The 15,966-nt window shown below is 42.6% G+C and overlaps 3 protein-coding genes across 4 annotated transcripts; all 3 read left to right on the top strand.

The window, feature by feature from the left end:
- Positions 1-395: 395 nt before the first annotated feature.
- Positions 396-2,985, top strand: LOC139283406 (tumor protein p53 inducible nuclear protein 2). 2 transcript variants are annotated; one of them, XM_070903406.1, is made up of 4 exons: positions 396-518; positions 1,357-1,554; positions 2,064-2,169; positions 2,348-2,985. In XM_070903406.1, exons 2-4 carry the CDS (start codon positions 1,446-1,448, stop codon positions 2,598-2,600), a joined length of 468 nt encoding a protein of 155 aa, XP_070759507.1. In that variant the 5' UTR covers positions 396-518; positions 1,357-1,445; the 3' UTR covers positions 2,601-2,985. The 2 variants fall into 2 exon arrangements, with proteins under 2 accessions (XP_070759507.1, XP_070759508.1); XM_070903407.1 differs by having other exon boundaries at positions 430-518; positions 1,360-1,554.
- A 207-nt stretch (positions 2,986-3,192) lies between these two features.
- On the top strand, positions 3,193-6,840 carry LOC139282963 (glutathione hydrolase 7-like). The gene is made up of 15 exons (XM_070902884.1): positions 3,193-3,322; positions 3,583-3,791; positions 3,867-4,018; positions 4,114-4,231; positions 4,312-4,379; positions 4,463-4,536; positions 4,665-4,846; positions 4,977-5,064; positions 5,149-5,279; positions 5,372-5,460; positions 5,812-5,958; positions 6,077-6,194; positions 6,276-6,413; positions 6,502-6,601; positions 6,689-6,840. Exons 1-15 carry the CDS (start codon positions 3,193-3,195, stop codon positions 6,838-6,840), a joined length of 1,896 nt encoding a protein of 631 aa, XP_070758985.1.
- Positions 6,841-7,993: 1,153 nt separating this feature from the next.
- cyld2 (cylindromatosis (turban tumor syndrome) 2) lies at positions 7,994-14,584 on the top strand. The gene is made up of 14 exons (XM_070903362.1): positions 7,994-8,097; positions 8,516-9,023; positions 9,343-9,472; positions 9,932-10,179; positions 10,270-10,438; positions 10,990-11,116; positions 11,314-11,418; positions 11,685-11,764; positions 11,886-11,952; positions 12,689-12,821; positions 12,922-13,030; positions 13,154-13,272; positions 13,357-13,561; positions 13,830-14,584. Exons 2-14 carry the CDS (start codon positions 8,586-8,588, stop codon positions 14,033-14,035), a joined length of 2,136 nt encoding a protein of 711 aa, XP_070759463.1. The 5' UTR covers positions 7,994-8,097; positions 8,516-8,585; the 3' UTR covers positions 14,036-14,584.
- Positions 14,585-15,966: the final 1,382 nt, after the last annotated feature.

Here is a 15,966-nt window from a genome sequence, read left to right as displayed (position 1 = left end):
ACTTTCAGTGCAGTTGTCCGATAAACAGGACGGATTCCTCACTACTTCCGTGTTTTTTGCGTCTTGTAAAAAGTTCATTCATCAGTAATGCACTTCAGACAGCTGGGAAGACGTGCGAACTGACGCATAACAGAGCGAACAACATAAACTTTAACGGCAGTTTTCTTCTTCTTCTTCTCCGATTATTAAATGCGGCGCAGCACATTACCGCCACCTACTGGACTGGGCAGTAGTTGTCTTGACAACACTTTGAGCTTTACTACTGGAATCAAATCAAACCACGTGCTCCGTCTGCGGCCTCTGATTGGTGGTTTACTCCAGGTGGGCGGGGACATAGGCGGGTCTTTGTGTTGTCTGTGATCGGTTGAAGATTTGAAATACAAAACAACAGTGTTGTTAGGGTGTAGCAGTTATACGCTTTCATAGGTTATAAAAAACATTGAAAGGTGCCTGTGAAAAATTTGCGAATTGAAACTCCACAATGGTCTGCGGCTGAAACTGAGAAACACTAACAGCAGGTAAGATCACTGCAGCTAATTTACAGAAGTGTACGACTGCACGTTAGACAATAAATGCCACCATTATCATAATTAGACATTAGCGACACGTTTTGTTCCATTATTATCCTCAAATTGGATTTGATGTGTACTGCTGCTTGCTGTCATTGATTGTCTCAGTTTAGTAAGATTGCAGCCGTGGAAGGTATAACGAGATATTACTGCAAACCACCGAGGACTCTGTATGACCCAAATACATGAAACAATGTGCAAAAATACATTTAAACTGAATTCAGTCAGTGAGGCCAGTTTGATTCAACAAGGCGTTGATCTCTGTTGCTGCAGTAGTGTTTTTAATCCTGTTGTTTCTCTCATTACTTGTGATGTGTACCTCCACTGCATGACAACGCAACAGCAATATGACACCATTACAGTTACAGTTAGTGCGCACTGCAGGGAATAATTCAGTGTCACTCATTGAGTTAATAAGTGCAATGGCTCAACATAGAGCCATCTCTTTCCATTGAAAGGTGCAGACCAGGCTTTCCACTGACAAGATGTTTGATAAAAGGAGCCCCTCCCCCATATATCTGAAGACAGATGGACCCTAACAATGAAATTCTGGGGGAGTGGGCATCATTATTCAAACCACTGTATTAAAAGAAATCTCATTGGACGTTCCTTGTCAGCTGACCCATATTGCTTGAATTTTGAAAAATAATAATTAAGGAAGGGTCTCTTTGGCATCACCCATTCCCAAACAGTCAAAGAGGGATTAGAGTTGGCATCACTGAAGGTAGCAGTGACGCCGTATGAGCATGTATATGACTTTGTGAGCCAGTATCTTTCTTGTCTTTAGCAGATAAAGACTCTCGCAACACCTGAGGAAGGAAGTCAGGAACAACAACAAAGACAAACGCCTCAAGAGAAGACAAAGAGAAGCCAATAATGTTCAAAACAATCACCCGTCTGCTTTTTGGGGGAGAGGAGGAGACCCCTGTAGATGTCAAGTCTGGAGAAGCAGTGGAAGAAGGGTGGCTTGTTGTCAGTCATCAAGGTCAGCCATGGAGCATGTTCTTCTTATATTTAGAATATTTGTAATATAATGATATATATATATATATATATATATATATATATATATATATAGACAAATATGCATCATTTCAACTTTAATCTGATGCTGCTGTCCATGTTGATGAGTGGAGCTTCTTCTTGACAAAGTAGGCCACTGGCAGTATGGTTAGAATTATTCATAAATCACAATCTGGCATTTGCAAAGTCATGCTAAGTAATCATACGTGCTGCATTGTGATGTCACGATAGACTCATGATGGAGGACCTGCCTTTTAAGCCAATTAAGCCAAACAATTGAACAAACTCAAAGAAAAAAAAAAGGTAATGCTGAATATTCTGTTTCTGTTTACCGCATGTAATTTTGTTGGATTTCTTTTCAACAACTGAACAATAACAATTGTTTTTGTTTTGTCCACAGAAGGACAATATACTTAGCATGTATTGAATAATTGCCCAATTACATGACAAAACTCCATTTTGTCTCCACAGAGGCTGGTTCAGCAGAGAACCAGGGTGCCGAGCTGACTGACAGCCAACCATCAAACTCTCAAGCTCTTCATGGACACACAGTTGCAAACATGGAAACTGACGTCAGGTGAGGGAGCAGGAGGAATCCTTTCTGGCCACATGTAGAATTTCAACATCAAGAAATTGTCACCATATTAAATTGGAGTGGGAAATTCCGATTCCATGTAACTTCACATGAACGTATATTGATGAATACCGACTCTCAAGGTTGTTAGTTTCACATACTTGCTTGTGTTTCTCTCCAGCGTATTAGATCCAGAGCCGGCAGCTCAAAACAGCAGCAGCAGCAGCACCAGTCGAGCCATCACAGGCTCTGTTTCTCAGCCTAAAGCTTTGGTAGAAGTGACACAGTTAACCTGCATCCAGAAGACTAAGGCCTTGGCCGACCGACACCACATGTCTCGTAACGCCATAGAGCGCCAGAACCGCGTCCGCCAAGGAGTCCAGCATCACTCCTTCCACCTCCAACAGCCGGGACATCGCAACCTCAGCCACTGAGGCTCTGGTTGCACAACCTGCAAGTGTTAACCAGGAAATAATCTTACTACACACATTTTAGTCTTGTGCAGATTTAAGCTCTACATTTAATCTTGATGTAACCCATTACAACACTTGACCGCTATAACAAGGTAACAGGCAGCTACATTATAACTCGTACTGTTTATAAATTTGGAATGAAGACGTCCACCTCATGAAATGAGACGCAACATGTTTTTTTGTTCGTGTGTGCATGTGAATTTATACATGTGATGACAAAAGTGCAGCCTATGCAAAATGTATCCTCTGACATTTTGGAAAAAGTGATGTGACTTGTGTGTCAACATGCATTTACCTCTATGTGCTTGGTTGAAAACCTTTTCTTCTACTGCAATAAAAATGATGACTTTGCAACTGGTGCTTTATTGATTGTCCAAATGACATTGAACTGCTCACAGTTTGACAGAGGCAAATGTTGAGATCCCATTGGTTGGGAGGTAATTGCACCTGCTGTGTTTGGTCACATGTTAAGGTGAGGGAAGGGTGAAGTTTATGGACTTTCACTGCTGCGTTCTTGAGTTAACTTCGTCGTCATCAAGTGACTACAGTGAGGATGGATGTTTCTCCTGAAACAAAACTTAACCAGCAGCTAACGTTCAGTTACAAAAGCTTTGCTGGTTCATCTCAATTGGCTGATGGCTCATCACCAAGTGACTTCACCTGTGACTTGAATAAAAACCACGGTGAGAGGATACAGCTTTAGCACAAATGGTCTACAATCCTAGCTCTCTGCAAACAAGATGCTGCTGTATTTCCCTCCTTCTGATTTACACCTGCCATGATTCTTTGCAACACTGTGGGTATAAATCACCTGATTTTATGTCAAGGAAGAAAACAGGCAGGATCTTGAGGACCTGGGCTGAAAACCATTGAATGTTTTGCAAACCCAAAACATTTCCACTGTGGTAAAAGTTAAAATTCTGTTTCCCTGCTGCTGCCACAGATCTCAGCCATCTCCCAAAGGAGATCCCTCTGAAACAGCTGGCCTCTGGAAGCCCAAATGTGTTTGACCGACGCCTGCCCTACCTCAACGAGACAGACAAGGACAGTTCCAGTCAGGACACTCTCATACCTGTCTATGCTGTATTTATCACCTTTGCCATTGGAGTGACCATCGCTCTGATCCTGCATATTTACTCAGGGGAAAGTTTGGTATGTCATGCCATATAACATATGCAAGTATTACAACAACATGCATTATTTATCCTCATTACAGTTACTCCTCAGGTGTTTGCAAAAGGTGCCTTAGTGTCAGATCACCAGCGCTGCACTGCACTCGGCCAGGGGGTCCTCCGTGATCGTGGATCCAGTGTAGATGCAGCCATCGCTGCCGCCCTGTGTTTGGGTGTTGTGCATCCACATGTGTCAGGTGTGGGTGGGTATGTGACTGACTCATTGTTTGATGTGCTTAGTGTAAAATTGACTTAGATGCGTCTGATCACAAATTCATCCTTTGCTCCTTCTCTTCCCGTAGAGGTGGGGTGATGCTGGTCCATGACCTCTATAAGAATGAAACCAGGGTGATCAATTTTCAGGGAACTGCACCTGAAGCTCTTAAAGAGGAGATGCTGCAAAATGTTTCAGAGCTGAAGGTAGTATAAAGGTGGGGAGGGGGCTACCATGAATCATTTTTGATTTTATCATTTAGCATGTGTAATCTTCATCCATTCAGTCAGGTCTGCACGTGGGAGTGCCAGGCATGCTCAGAGGGTTGCACCATGCTCACAGCCTGTACGGGAGGTAAAAGAGGGTTAGATAAAGTGAAATTTATCTGGTCTTTTTTTTTTCTACCTTTAACACATCTTACCCCAAAATCTCTGCAGACTATCATGGGAGGATGTGGTCACTCGAGCCGCTGCTGTTGCTAAAGAAGGTTTCAATGTGTCTTTCAGTCTTGGTGAGTCGAACCATCCCTCTTTACATTTTCTCACTCAACCACTTGATCACAGTATAACATGACAATGTCGCCTGAGAGGGATATACCAGGATGTGACTAAAAATAAACGAATAAATGTAATTCTACAGCTGAGGCCATATCAAAGGTGAAGGGTGAGCAGCTCTCGCAACATTTCAGGGACACGTTCTTCCCAGATGGCCATGCTCTGCGTCCTGGTTCATTTCTGAGGATGCCTGGTCTGGCTGGAGTCCTAGAGGCCGGTCTGTCGAGCTTCTATGATGGGAACGTCTCACAGGAGATAGAGGATGAGGTGAATGACATCCACACATTGAATGGGTCTGGTTTCATCTGCAAAAAGATGGGGTAAAATGTGCTTTTTGTCAGGGTTTAGCAACTACAATCGTTGAAATGTCAGTGATTTTCTGTGTTTTCATACAAAGGTGCGAGCTAATGGAGGGGTCCTGAGCACAGAGGACATCAGCAACTACAGCGTACACGTGGAGCAGCCAGTGGAAAGCCTGTACAACGGTAAAAACTTTGTTCAACAATAGACTGAATGAATTCATATATGTATTCTTAATACCTTCATCGATATTGTGTTACTCGTCTCAGAATCTATCATTCAAGTTCCTCCTCCCCCATCGGCTGGTGCAGCATTGATATCAGCACTCAACTTTTTGGCGGGCTTCCATCTGAATGCGAACAATGACACGGAAAATCAAACATACCACTGGACTGCTGAGGTACTGGATTGCAAAGCTTAAATATTTTATATTATGACCTGGTTGAAATATCAGTTCTCCTATATGAAAATGTTTTATTTCTCCCTGTTAAGGCTCTGAAAGCATCTTTGGCTCTGGCTAGTGGTCTGGGTGACCCTAAATATAACTCTTCAGTGACCGAGCTGCTCTCGGACATGCTGAGGTAAACTACACTGAAGAAGCCCAATTGTGATCAGGGCTGCAACTAACTAACCAACAGTCTAAAACCCAGCGATATTCAGTTTACTATTATATACAACTTTTTTCTTGAAAAATGACTGAACTGATTAACTGATTATCAAAATTAAAAATTTTCTGTCCATCGACTGCTCGATTAATCAACTAAGGGTTTCAGCTCTAATTCATGACTGATAACTGATAATGGTCATAAATCCTAGTATTTCCATATCTATAAGTGACTGCTCCAACTCTACTGCACAACACCAAACTACTCAGCATATCAGGCATTTCAGTGAACTTCCTGTTCATTTCCTCTGTGCTTTTGCTAAAATAGTCAAGCTGAAGTGCTTCACCAGAGGATCAATCACTCCCACACATCTCCACCCAAGTCCTACTCCATTGTCCACTCCCTACAGACAGGCTTGAAGGCTGCACAAGTCGTAGTCATGGGACCAGATGACCTCATGGTGTCAATTGCAAGGTGACGGTGTTACTGCCTACAGTCTGACATAAATGATCACACCAGGAGAATGTGTGGTATGTGCTTCTGGGCACATTGACATTCTTTTAACTTATCTCTTGTCTTCATGATCTCACAGTTCCTTGAGCAGCCCATTCGGGAGCAGGATCATAACTCGGTCCAGCGTTATTCTCAACAGCCTCGTCCTCGGCTTCTCCCGGCCAAACAAAACCCGAGGGCAACTCTTAACCAACCAGGTGCATGACCATAATAAATCTCACCAAAGTTACTAAAGTATTGTTTTAGATATGGCTCACTGCTCGCCGTTTGTGCTGCAGAAAAACAGAGTCCAGCCAGGAAAGAGGCCCTTATCGTCTCTCATGCCCACAATTGTGGTGCCAGCTTGGCATAAATGTGGGATCTACGTGGCACTAAGCAGTTCAGGTGGACAACAGGGTTTGAGTGCAATCACCCAGGTTTGATCACTTTACATTTAAAGATTTTGATTCTGATTTAATGGAAGATGCAAAAGCATTTACAATTAAGGCTTTTTGTGTGCCCCAGGTGTTGATCAGTGCGCTGTCCTTCCACAAAGAGAAAAATGACAGCCTCCCCCTGAGAAGACTCTATCCCCAACATCAGCCCAACAGACCTCTGGTTGACCGTAAGTATGAAACAGTGTTCAGTAGTTGACCTTTATTAGTCATTTTTTTTCATATTAGTAATTCCCTGCGTAATTCTCCCTCATCAGCTGAGTTTCCAGAAGAGAGTGTGCAGTTTTTGCATGAAAAGGGCCTCGTAGTTCAAGGAGGGGAGACGAACTCTGTTGTCCAGGGGATCCTGAAGAACAAAGACATCATCACGGCCATAACAGTACCACAACTATCTGATAGTTTATTATAGTTTAGGGCATATTATTAAATGGTGGTATCTGGATAAGCTGTTGTTGCACTGTATGATGTAAGTTGTTGTACTCCAGTGTTTGATACTTGCATGTTCTTGTGATCACCGGCCAACAGAGGGCAGTCCTCCAACAAGTGCTTTCTATGTCTGTGTAAGCTAAATGTCTTAAAATTGATTAAAGTAATAACCTCATCATACTTGAACTCCAATCTGATTTCATAATAGACTTTTAAATAAAGGACAACAGAAAACATGTCATGCTGGTTGAGGACGCGTGGCCACTGCTGAAGAAAATGAGGGCTGTTATGTAAAGCTGATGTACAGTCAAGATATTATCTGACAGTCATACCAACTGCATCACAGGGGAGGATATGTCACATGTGTTCAGCCTGCATGCAGACAAACATGTCACTCAAAATGTTGCGCTAGGCATTGGTTACTTTTTGCTCAATATGAGTGACACTGTTTCTTTGCAGCTACTGGTGACTAATATAGTAGCAATGAGGGATCATCAGGACGTGGAGACCTCCCATGTTGTTTTTAAGAGGACAATCAAGCCTCAACAAGCAAAAATATGGAGACTTGTTGTCTTCATCAAACAATATTCTGATAAATTAAGCTGCACTGGAGTTTTTTTCTAATGACGGAGCAGTTTATGTTAAAAAAAAAAAAAAAAAGGACAAGAAGACGAGAGTCAAAGGTCGTGAGATGGATCTTAAAATGTGTCACTACATATTGTGTGCAATAATATACAAGGCAGACAGATTTAGAGTCAAATATGGATAAATCAATATTCACACATATCCAGAGAGCTATAAACATTTCTCTAAATAAATCCACAGGGAGGATACTTGGAATATTAAATGAATGAATTTAATCCAGACTTCATGTTGAAACGCAGCTACTTTTGGGGCCAACTGTTGCGCGTTCACTCACAGTTTTGAGTGAGTTTACTGGTATCATGGCCAGTCGTTGCATGTTAAATCAGCAGCCACTTGCAGCCGAAAAATACAGACAATTTCTTCCATTTCCTTATCAAGTCTACACTTTTAGGGCGGAGAAATTGAGGGCGCAAGTGGGCGTAGTCTGCCACACGCAGCCAGGTCAGTGTTTAAATACCTGCAGGTTTGTTTCATCCTCTCCGTCAGTAGAAGTCAAGTTAAGCCGCTGCTTCAACCACCTGCTTTTGTGAACAAATTCACGCAACAGCAGTGGAGTTACCAGCCGCGGAGTAGTTGCTCTTGACACATTAAAACAGTAAGTGAGACGACAGTTATGTTTCAAATGCTAAACCGACTCTATAAACAATACAAATGATAAAAAATGTGTGAAAGTAGCAGTTTGTTTATTTAAAGAGGCGTAGTATCCGAGATCCCATTTTCAAGCTAGCTCTTGCATGGACTCATGGGAAATGTGTAAATATTGTTTTTTAAATACAATATTTACAATTGTTCCAGTGTTGCTAATTTAATATGCTTGTATACGTTTTGTTTGATTGTGTTTGTATCGTCCATGACACAGTGTGTACTGTTAAACAGGAAAGTGTATGTTTGTTATCCGAAATTCTTGTGTAATTTATTTTATCCCAACTGTAACTACGTAGCATTGAGTTGGTTAGCCAGGAGCTGCTGTCAGGCTACAGTGTAGTAATGATCCTCCTGCTGTGTTTCTACAGGTGAACCACTTCTGTAAGTCACAGTACACCTGCTTCAAAACTGTGCAACTGGTGGACGTAAGGGGTTTCAATGGAGCCCAAAACTGTAGTAAAGGAGAGGTTTTTCATCGTGATACGCGGGAAGTCGCGGAAGGGATTCTGCCGAGGATGTATCGGTCGCGTGGAGGCGGAGACGCAGCGGGGAGAGCTGATGGGGCTGCTGTACTGCGGCGGCGGCGGCAGCGCAGGGAGCCCCAAGAGCGGAGGCATCGTGAGGAGGGAGGACATATACCCTCTGACCCGCCACCAGGCCCAGCTGCTGCTCTTCGTTTCCTCCGCGAGCAGACGCCTGGAGCTGCTGTGTAACCCCCAGCTGTTCTCGGCCATCTGCGAGCTGTCCCAGGACGACTTGGTGGTAGTGAAGCACAAGAAGGGACACCTGCCCGGGCTGGTGAAGAACCTCATGCAAATTGGGAGGAAGGAGAACAAAGACGACCTGCACATGCTCGGCTTTGAGGTGGAATTTGTGGTAGGTTAAGTTGTTTGCCTGGTTTTTATTATTTGCAGCATCAAAGGGTGGGTGTCTCGAATAAAGAACAAGGTAGTAGTGGCATACTTTTTTCTTTTTTTTTTAAACTAATAATTGCACACTGAGGCAAGGATGATCATATCAGCTCCAGTGATCTGTGTGTGTCTTATGGCAGTCAAAAGATTGCCAGAGAGATTTGTGACTCTCCATGTCATAAGCGCACAATATGCACACGCACAAGAGTGTTTTATCTGTGTTCTGTACATCTGAGTACATAAGACGAGTGTTATGTGTCTGTTTTACTTTGCCTTCCTTGTAGGACAACGATCACAATTTGTCATCCAAGAAACCTGCTCCTCTGCCCCTGTTCAGCGCTGCAGACATCGTCCAGGTGGTCCCATCCTACTCCGTTCCCCTTGGACTGCACTGGAAAGACGGTCAATGTGGGAGTAAGTGAAGTGGTCAAAGTCACACCTTGCCTGCCTCTGTCAAAGACAACATGTGGCATTTCTGAACCGCGAGATACTTAGTGGTGGTGTCTTGAGTTTAAATCCCTTTTTTGGTTCGAAAAACAATCTCCATCCCCCTCCCCTCCTATCAGTGAACGAATTCTTGCCATTTAAAGTTCTGAGAAAACACCACCAGAGACACCAGAGGGGGCGCTGAAGAAGAAATCCAAGTACATAACTGGAAAAACGGGTCCTGTTTTCTCTGGAATGTAAAACAGTAGATTCATCACATGGTATGGTGGTTTTGCACATTGTGCTCTCTGAGCTGTCTGCATACCTCACATGTAGACCTGTGCCGTGTTAGCTGGAGGTCAATCTGATGAGGCAGCATGTGACGAGCCTAAAAAGAAAAATGTTGTGTGACTCAGCCTAACACGCACCCTCCGTACCTCTCCACAGGCCTAAACAGAAAAGAGGTGACGCGCATCAACTCCATGCCGAATATAGGATCTCGTGCACGACAAGCGAGAGAGAACCATACGGAGCGGAGTGTCGTTCAGAGCCAGAGTCCAAGCACATCTCCTGTACCTTTGGAGGTGGGATCCATGGTGGAGGTGGTGTCCAACTCTGGGATCACAGTGTACGGAGTCGTCCGGTGGTTGGGGGTCCCTGGAGGGAAGACTGGTGAATGGGCTGGGATTGAATTGGTGAGTGACTAAAATGTTCTACAAATTAGTTTTCTGTCTGTTTTAGGAATCTGAGACACCTCATTTCTCATTTGGTTTTCATTGTTTTAGGACTATGAGGTGAACGGCTGCTCTGATGGGAAGTACGGAAGCCAGAGGTATTTCACCTGCAAAGCGAACAGGGCTTTGTTTGTTCCCGTCACCAAGTGCAGCCCTGATAGCAGGTTCGTCTGCTCCTCTACAGGAAGGGAGACCCCCAAACCCAGTGAAACACCTCCAGGTTAGACACTTCTCCTAGTTTGGTGGGACACGCATACACAAGCAATTCAGATTTACACATTACACACATTTGATATTATTATCATTTTTATTTTTTTCCCCTCAATGCTCTGTGTGAAATGTTTTTGTTTTGTTATGTAACTTACAGATAGATAGATACTTTATTCAACACCATGGGGTAATTTGCATGTCACAGCAGCAGTCCACAAATCAACCACACAATACAAAGAATAGTGCAAAGACAAATGTCAAACATAAGTACTGACAAGTACAAGTCTAATTGGTTTAACTGACTTTAGCTCATGGCAGGATTTAGTAAAGAGGAATGATGTCAATGACACCTGAAACACTCTTTTTATCAGGGGAACAGGTCTGACAGTTCTGTGACTTTCCTGCTTTGGAAAAGCATATTAATCATTGCCCTTGAAGGTTTTTGTGATTGAAGCTGCTGCAGTTTCTCAAATCTAAAGCTACAGGTGAAACGATAAGGTCTGTGCTGAAATACCATTTAATAGGAACGCATGTTTTTGTATGTTTGCTCACTATTTACAGTTCCTCAATTTGAGGACGAGGATGCACCACCTATCCCTGAATCAGAGGCCTTGTCTTTGTTAGTGGGTAGAATGAAAGGGATTCAGGGTCACTTCAACTCCTGTTACCTTGATGCCACACTCTTCAGGTAAGACCAGTTCCACCCCCTCAGGGCATTCAATTCTCAAGTAGCACGCTGTTGCAAACTCTGCTCAGATTTACTTTAATCTCACATTATCTAAAGTCATTTTTATTTGGAGAAGGTCCTGTACAATTAAGTGAGCATGGTGAACTGTATTCAGATAAGTCCTGAGTTGATAAAACAATGTGGTTTTCTCTACTCAGTTTGTTCAGCTCATCCGTGACCCTGGATAATATCTGCCAGAAGCCTGCTGACACAGAGCAACCCATAACCTGCACTCTCAGAAAAATTGTCAGCCGTTTACGAAGGTATAAACTCTCTGTCTGTCTAAGGTCTTGTATTATTATGAAGAACATTATGACATTTTACATAATCTCAACTGGTAAACAAGTGCCTTGTGTCTTAATAATATGGGTACTCTATATTCACTAGCTAACACAAAAAGGGCATATGCTTAACACTTACTTATATAACAAGGTGTGTCTTTGTGTTTGCTCTTGATTTGTTTTGGTGTATGCAGCTGTACCAGCGTGAGTACTTGTGTTTGCTTACTGATAGCATGTATTCATTGCAGACAGGGGTTTGTGCCTGCTGAGAGTGTGATGAATTTCCGTAAACAGCTTGGCTGCGACACCTTCCGAACCGAGGAAAAAGGTACACACCCAAATCTTGTAACACACTTTGTTGAAAATATGTTTTAATAGGTTTTTAGTCATTGCAACATAACGTACTGATGCCTGCTGTTACAGTTTTATATTGCTTTGCTTTATTGCAGATCCAGAGGAGTTCATCACAGTCCTCTTTCAGAAGGTGCTTTGCATGGAGCCACTGCTCAAGCTCAGGTAAGATCCTGAGCCACCCAGTATTCAATTTAATTTATTTCATTTAACGTTTATTTGATGGGGACAGATGCGGTATACACAGAGAATTGCAGAATAACTATCCAATGCAATGCATCACATTTATAGCTACTGCTAATTTCCATTCAACGTCCCTAGAAGGGCCTTTTTAAAATAACAGACTTAAAACATCACAACACAAACAATGATGTTAAACTATGTGGTACACTTTTTTTTTTGGAGTTCAGTAGGCAGCACATTCCGGATGTTTGCACCCTTTTATAGGAAAGGACGTCTGGCCAAAGGAGGTATTCCCGTACGATACTTTACAGTTCCCAGCAGTAGCATTCCTAGTAGTACTCCAGGCCTGTAACGGGTGCACCATGCCTCAGAGAGCCTGAGGATCCTGGCCATGTAAATCTTTGCCGATAAGATTAGTATTTACAAATGCAATGTAGTTGTCAAAACTCAGCATGTTCAGGTTTTCCAGGATGAGACAGTAGTGTGATACAATATATGAGCCTTATAACCTCTCTAGGGGTTTAGTAACTGATGAACTTGCCTGTGACGATGAGCTAACTAAGGTGTGAGAATCACTGATTGCATGTATATTTTGGTCGCATCTAATGTTAGCCTCTGATTAGTCCAAATGTGTACACATTGGCTTTTACAGTTTTACTCACTTTTGCCAAATTTCAAGTGACTGTGTAACGTTGAGTTACTGAAATTCTGTTTTTAGATCGAGACAAGAAACATCTCAGGGTGCCTACACGTTCCAGATCTTTCTGGAGAAAGAACAGATGGGACAGATGCCCACCGTCCAACAGCTGCTGGACACATCCTGCCTGTCAGGTGACCTCAAGTTTGAAGAGGTAAGTGCGTGCTCCTCTTAAAAGAAAAAGTATGGGTTTATCAAGTTTTCCTCTGTACAGTCATGTAACCCAAATACTGCCTTTCCTATTTGTCCCACAGATGCCGTCCTGTCTGATGGTTCAGATGCCACGGTTTGGAAACAAGTATAAGATGTTTTCCCACATCCTTCCCTCCACTGAGCTGGACATCACAGATCTCCTCTATAACTGTGAGGAACAGACATAATCTGCACTGATTAAATCATATAGGACGTTAATGGAACACTTTTTTTTGATACTGTGTTTTTCAAGAGCTTAAAGATGCTTATAGATCACCCATTTTTCCCCAACAGCTCCCAGGGAATGCTTCGTCTGTGGGCATTTGGCAGAGCACGAGTGTCTTCAGTGTCTACCAGATCGCAAACTGCTGCCGGGGAGAATCAAACAGTACTGCACTACCTGCAACACACAGGTAAGTCAGATAGCCATTTTAGATGTCAAGTATCCCAGTGACCAAACTCGGTGTAAAACTTTGTACTTTTCATTTTTCTTTAAGGTGCACACCCATCCCTCACGGCAGGATCACTCCCCCAAAGCTCTAGCAGTACCAGCAGAAGTAGCCTCTGATGCTCCTGTGCCCAGGCACATGATGCAGCTGTTTGCTGTGCTCTGCATTCACACCAGCCACTATGTGTCCTTTGTCAAATACGGCCCTGGTCCTCACTCCTGGCTCTTCTTTGACAGCATGGCAGACAGATGCGGTAAGATAAATTTCAGCTTTTTGTATTTAAATGGATAGGTTATTTCTTCCATGGCATTGTAGAATTACCAAACAAGCGATTTCATTCTGATGTTCGTGCAAACTCTGACTTGTTTTGGTTTTTCTATGAAGTGGTTACCCATGGCTGCCTTATTTTCTGATAATGCAGCCTCGACAGTATTAGATAAAGCCGCACTCTGACGTCTGTGACGGGTCTTTTATCTTTTTTTGAGCTGATGTCTAATCTTAAGGGCCATCCTTCCTCGCAGGTGACGATCAACGTGGCTACAACATTCCAGAGATCCGAGCTTGCCCAGAGCTGGGTGACTTCCTGTCCCAGCCAGAGGAGGAGTTGGCTCGGGCCAACCCCTCCCAGGCTCCTGAACTAGTGCGCAGGCTGCTGTGCGACTCCTACATGTTTTTATACCAGAACGCAGGCATGCAACTTTCACAGCCAAACCATCAGGAGTCTTAAACGCATGTGAGGATGAGGACACAACGTTCCCATAACAATCTTTATTACATCCAAACAGCAGGAACTGAAACGGATGCTTTTAACATCATTGGAAAGGGGAGGGGGGGGGGACTTTGAAGGACTTAAGTCAAAGTTGATGTTGATATGTACGGAGAGGAAGAATGAGTAGTAAAAAATATTACACTCTGAACTCCTCATCATTCTTTATTTCTTGAATGTGTTGCTGTTACACTGATTGTTTAAACCAAAAATTTTAAAGGAAACTGTAGCATGTCAGTGATTTTCATGACTGACAAATAACAGGCAAAAAAACACAGTAGAAAGTCCACTCAAGCACTTGGAGACATGTTTGTGTGGTGTTTTTAACTCATTGTGACCCAAGATGCTCACTGAAGCCCCTCTGATCACATAAACTATATGAAGATTGAAAAGTACATGTATGGTTGTATTTTATTTACTGTAAACAATTGCACTGTGTGCAGATTTTATTAGTGTATATTAGTTGAACTGTAATATAGTACTTCCATAAATAAAATGTAAAAGAAATTACAGTTGGAAATCTGTGAACTAACTCTTAACATCGAATTGTATTGTACTAAAAATCAGGCACACACAATTATAACTCAGATTTGGTACAATTATTTATTTTCTCAATTTTTAATTGCACAGAACCTCAAGAAGATACACCACCGTCTAACATCATGTTTTTTAGCAGCCTTTTTACAGGTTGGAATAATTTATTTTGATCTGCTCAATCAACTACATATAAAACCATTTTAAGCTGAAAGACCGAACTAAATCTTCTGAGTCTACAGACAGTGGTGCTTTGAGGTTCTGTGAGGACAGGTAGATCCTATTGGCTCATATTATAGACTGCAATGCCCTCTTGTGGGCAAGAATGAGTTTGCCTTGAACGTCATTACATCAGATCCACCATCAAGTCTTACTCATCACTGAGAAATACTTTTGTTTTCCTCTTACCAGTGTGTATGGATATGAATGTATGCAGGCCCATCAGCTCACACCAGTGTGTACATTATTCTCACAGCATCTGAGGGAAAGATGTTGATTAAAAACATTCAGAAATGTTATTTGCTTTAAAAAGATTTGCAACACAGTGTTGTTTAACCAATATTAAAGTGTAAGCCGGTTTTACATGCTGCCCAGTGTGCTCAGTTTAGATGCACAGTTCAGTGGTCATCTGTCAACCAGCTTGGGAATCACCCATAAAAACACAACACATTTTAATTTACTATCCAAAGAGGACCACCAAGGCCAGTTGGCATGAGACTGAAGCCTATTTTTAGGACATTTCAGGTGGTTATTATTCTGAGCCATACCTTAGACTTGCAATTCACTCATTAACTATATCCTGAACCTCTATGCCTTTGAGTTGTTATGTGATAGGCCTGTTGGCTAAGGTTGTGGAGGGCAAGACGGGACGGCCCCTGTCTTGTTATGAGCCACACATTCTGGCCTACACCATTTTTGAAATAACTAAAAGAACAATACCAGTCCAAGGCCTTGAAGGCTGCTGTTTGTCAATTCCTGTTATTTCTTTCAGTTATGCCATTAAATAAACTATGTATAGCTTTATATGCATATTCACTGAATGACTTGACAAACCTCCTTAGACATGAATTAATGTGTAGGAGCTGCGCCTTCCTTTTGCGCTCAGTCACGTCAAGTGAATACAAACAACAAACGGATAAACAAGCAGTGCACTGAGTCTGGAGCAGCGTGTGCTCCTAAAGACATCCTGTATGTGTACCTCATGTTATGAACTGTGTGTGTGACAGTCGTGGGCCTGAAGAGCAACACGTTTTGTGAAGAGGAGGAGCTACACTGCTTGCTACCATTTAAATAAAGACGCATGCGCAATGGTGTACAATTGGGACTTAACATCTCTTACACAACTGTGTCTTTTCTTC

The sequence above is a fragment of the Enoplosus armatus genome, chromosome 3 (genome assembly GCF_043641665.1).
Source record: "Enoplosus armatus isolate fEnoArm2 chromosome 3, fEnoArm2.hap1, whole genome shotgun sequence".
Lineage (NCBI taxonomy): Eukaryota > Metazoa > Chordata > Actinopteri > Centrarchiformes > Enoplosidae > Enoplosus > Enoplosus armatus.
Note: the sequence above shows the minus strand (reverse complement) of the source record. Positions and strands in the feature narration are given on the sequence as shown.

What these genes read in the sequence shown, in the direction of transcription:
- LOC139282963 (XM_070902884.1), top strand. Translation starts at nt 3,193, where the DNA reads ATGGATGTTTCTCCTGAAACAAAACTTAACCAGCAGCTAACGTTCAGT. An exon ending in CTCATGGTGTCAATTGCAAG is followed by an intron (nt 5,959 to 6,076) that starts GTGACGGTGTTA and finishes ATGATCTCACAG; the next exon opens with TTCCTTGAGCAGCCCATTCG. An exon ending in GGCAACTCTTAACCAACCAG is followed by an intron (nt 6,195 to 6,275) that starts GTGCATGACCAT and finishes TTTGTGCTGCAG; the next exon opens with AAAAACAGAGTCCAGCCAGG.
- cyld2 (XM_070903362.1), top strand. Translation starts at nt 8,586, where the DNA reads ATGGAGCCCAAAACTGTAGTAAAGGAGAGGTTTTTCATCGTGATACGC. An exon ending in GCTTTGAGGTGGAATTTGTG is followed by an intron (nt 9,024 to 9,342) that starts GTAGGTTAAGTT and finishes CCTTCCTTGTAG; the next exon opens with GACAACGATCACAATTTGTC. An exon ending in GAGCCACTGCTCAAGCTCAG is followed by an intron (nt 11,953 to 12,688) that starts GTAAGATCCTGA and finishes TTCTGTTTTTAG; the next exon opens with ATCGAGACAAGAAACATCTC.
- LOC139283406 (XM_070903406.1), top strand. Translation starts at nt 1,446, where the DNA reads ATGTTCAAAACAATCACCCGTCTGCTTTTTGGGGGAGAGGAGGAGACC. An exon ending in GCTTGTTGTCAGTCATCAAG is followed by an intron (nt 1,555 to 2,063) that starts GTCAGCCATGGA and finishes TTGTCTCCACAG; the next exon opens with AGGCTGGTTCAGCAGAGAAC. An exon ending in AACATGGAAACTGACGTCAG is followed by an intron (nt 2,170 to 2,347) that starts GTGAGGGAGCAG and finishes GTTTCTCTCCAG; the next exon opens with CGTATTAGATCCAGAGCCGG.